The following is a 1384-nucleotide window of genomic DNA, read 5'->3' as shown; positions in this document are numbered from 1 at the left end:
GTGATCCCGTTGACGGTCCCGGTCCCCATACGGGCGTGACACTGAGGGTTGCGATCCCATTACCGGTCACGGAAAAAGACAAAAAGGAAAAAAAAAATTCTATAATCTATAGCGCTCTTTCAAGGATCAGAAAGATAATGTAAATTAGGCACCATTAACAGAGCTTTTCTCACAGAGGGATTTATTAACTAGGAAATTATTTTCAGAGAAGTGAGTCATTGGAGACAAGTGGTATTCATATGTTATCATCAATATCATAAGGAATTATTGGCATGAAGGAAAATGAGGTCTACGATCTGCCAATGCGAGGCTACATAATTTTCTCTAATAAATGTACAAAAAGTAGGAAGCTGATACACTCATTTCACAAACAGGAAGGCAATATGCGTGCTCCTTCAATAACTATTAAAGGTGACGGCAGTATTTTGTATTCTACTAAGAAACTCTTTTGGATTTTCAGGTTACCATGGCATCTGGACCCAACATGAGGGCTCCCATTTGTTTGGTGGAAAACCAGAAAGAGCAGCTGACAGTGAATCCAGAAGCAGTAAAGGTTCTTGAAAAGATTACTCAGCCTGTGATGGTGGTGGCCATTGTAGGGATGTATCGTACGGGGAAATCTTACCTGATGAACCGCCTGGCAGGACAGAAACATGGTGAGTGTTGTCCGAGAACAGGGGCCAATTAATTGGAACCATTGCTAATGCAAGCTGATCATGCCTACTCTAGGATCATCTTAAGGAAAACCTGAATTCTCCCAAGGAAAACAAAAATTTTAATATTAATTTTTAGTATTTATCACCAAATTTATAATCCCCACTCCACTCATCCTCAAAATCTCACTCTTTACTCAGTAATAAAGAAGAATTACCCCCAAGCTATCTAATGATTCACTCCAATAGTCTTTTGAACAAAATTAATTCTCCCCTATTCAGAAGGTCAACTCCTGTAATTATCCCATTTCTTTCTCCCACATTATTTTTGTTAAAACTATAGAGTGATTCCAAGAAGTATAGAAATGTAGTACAATATGCCTTATTTTTAAAAATATAAGGAAGGAAGGAAGGAAGTAGGGAAGGGAAGGGAAGGATCTTTGTTTATCCCATATTCCAGTGGAGCTGCTTTCTGATTTTTCTGCACCACTTCATTGCTAAACTTTAATTATACTCACTTCTCTTTCTTTAGTTTTTTGAAATATATAGATATAAACTACAGAAGAGTGCTAAAAATACAATACACAATAAAACTAATAAATATAAAGTGAATCCTTATTTAATCACTGACCTGGTCAAGAAATAAAACTCTGTTAACACTCAAACACCGAAATCACACCACCTCACACCTTCCCGTCAATATTTTGATTTCTATTATACTTGTACCATTG

At 36.9% G+C, this 1384-nt stretch overlaps 1 protein-coding gene across 1 annotated transcript in view; it reads left to right on the top strand.

Moving 5' to 3' along the window:
• Positions 1-460: 460 nt before the first annotated feature.
• Positions 461-1384, top strand: part of LOC103583917 (guanylate-binding protein 6-like) — a gene marked incomplete at its 5' end in the record, with an annotated part of 4257 nt that continues 3333 nt past the window's right edge. The window contains one exon of the mRNA XM_008565097.1: positions 461-656. Within this exon, the coding sequence (XP_008563319.1) occupies positions 461-656 (196 nt within the window). The remainder of the gene's footprint in view (positions 657-1384) is intronic.

Source organism: Galeopterus variegatus, unplaced genomic scaffold, assembly GCF_000696425.1.
Source record: "Galeopterus variegatus unplaced genomic scaffold, G_variegatus-3.0.2 Scaffold30352, whole genome shotgun sequence".
In the NCBI taxonomy this organism is placed as follows: Eukaryota; Metazoa; Chordata; class Mammalia; order Dermoptera; family Cynocephalidae; genus Galeopterus; species Galeopterus variegatus.
Note: the sequence above shows the minus strand (reverse complement) of the source record. Positions and strands in the feature narration are given on the sequence as shown.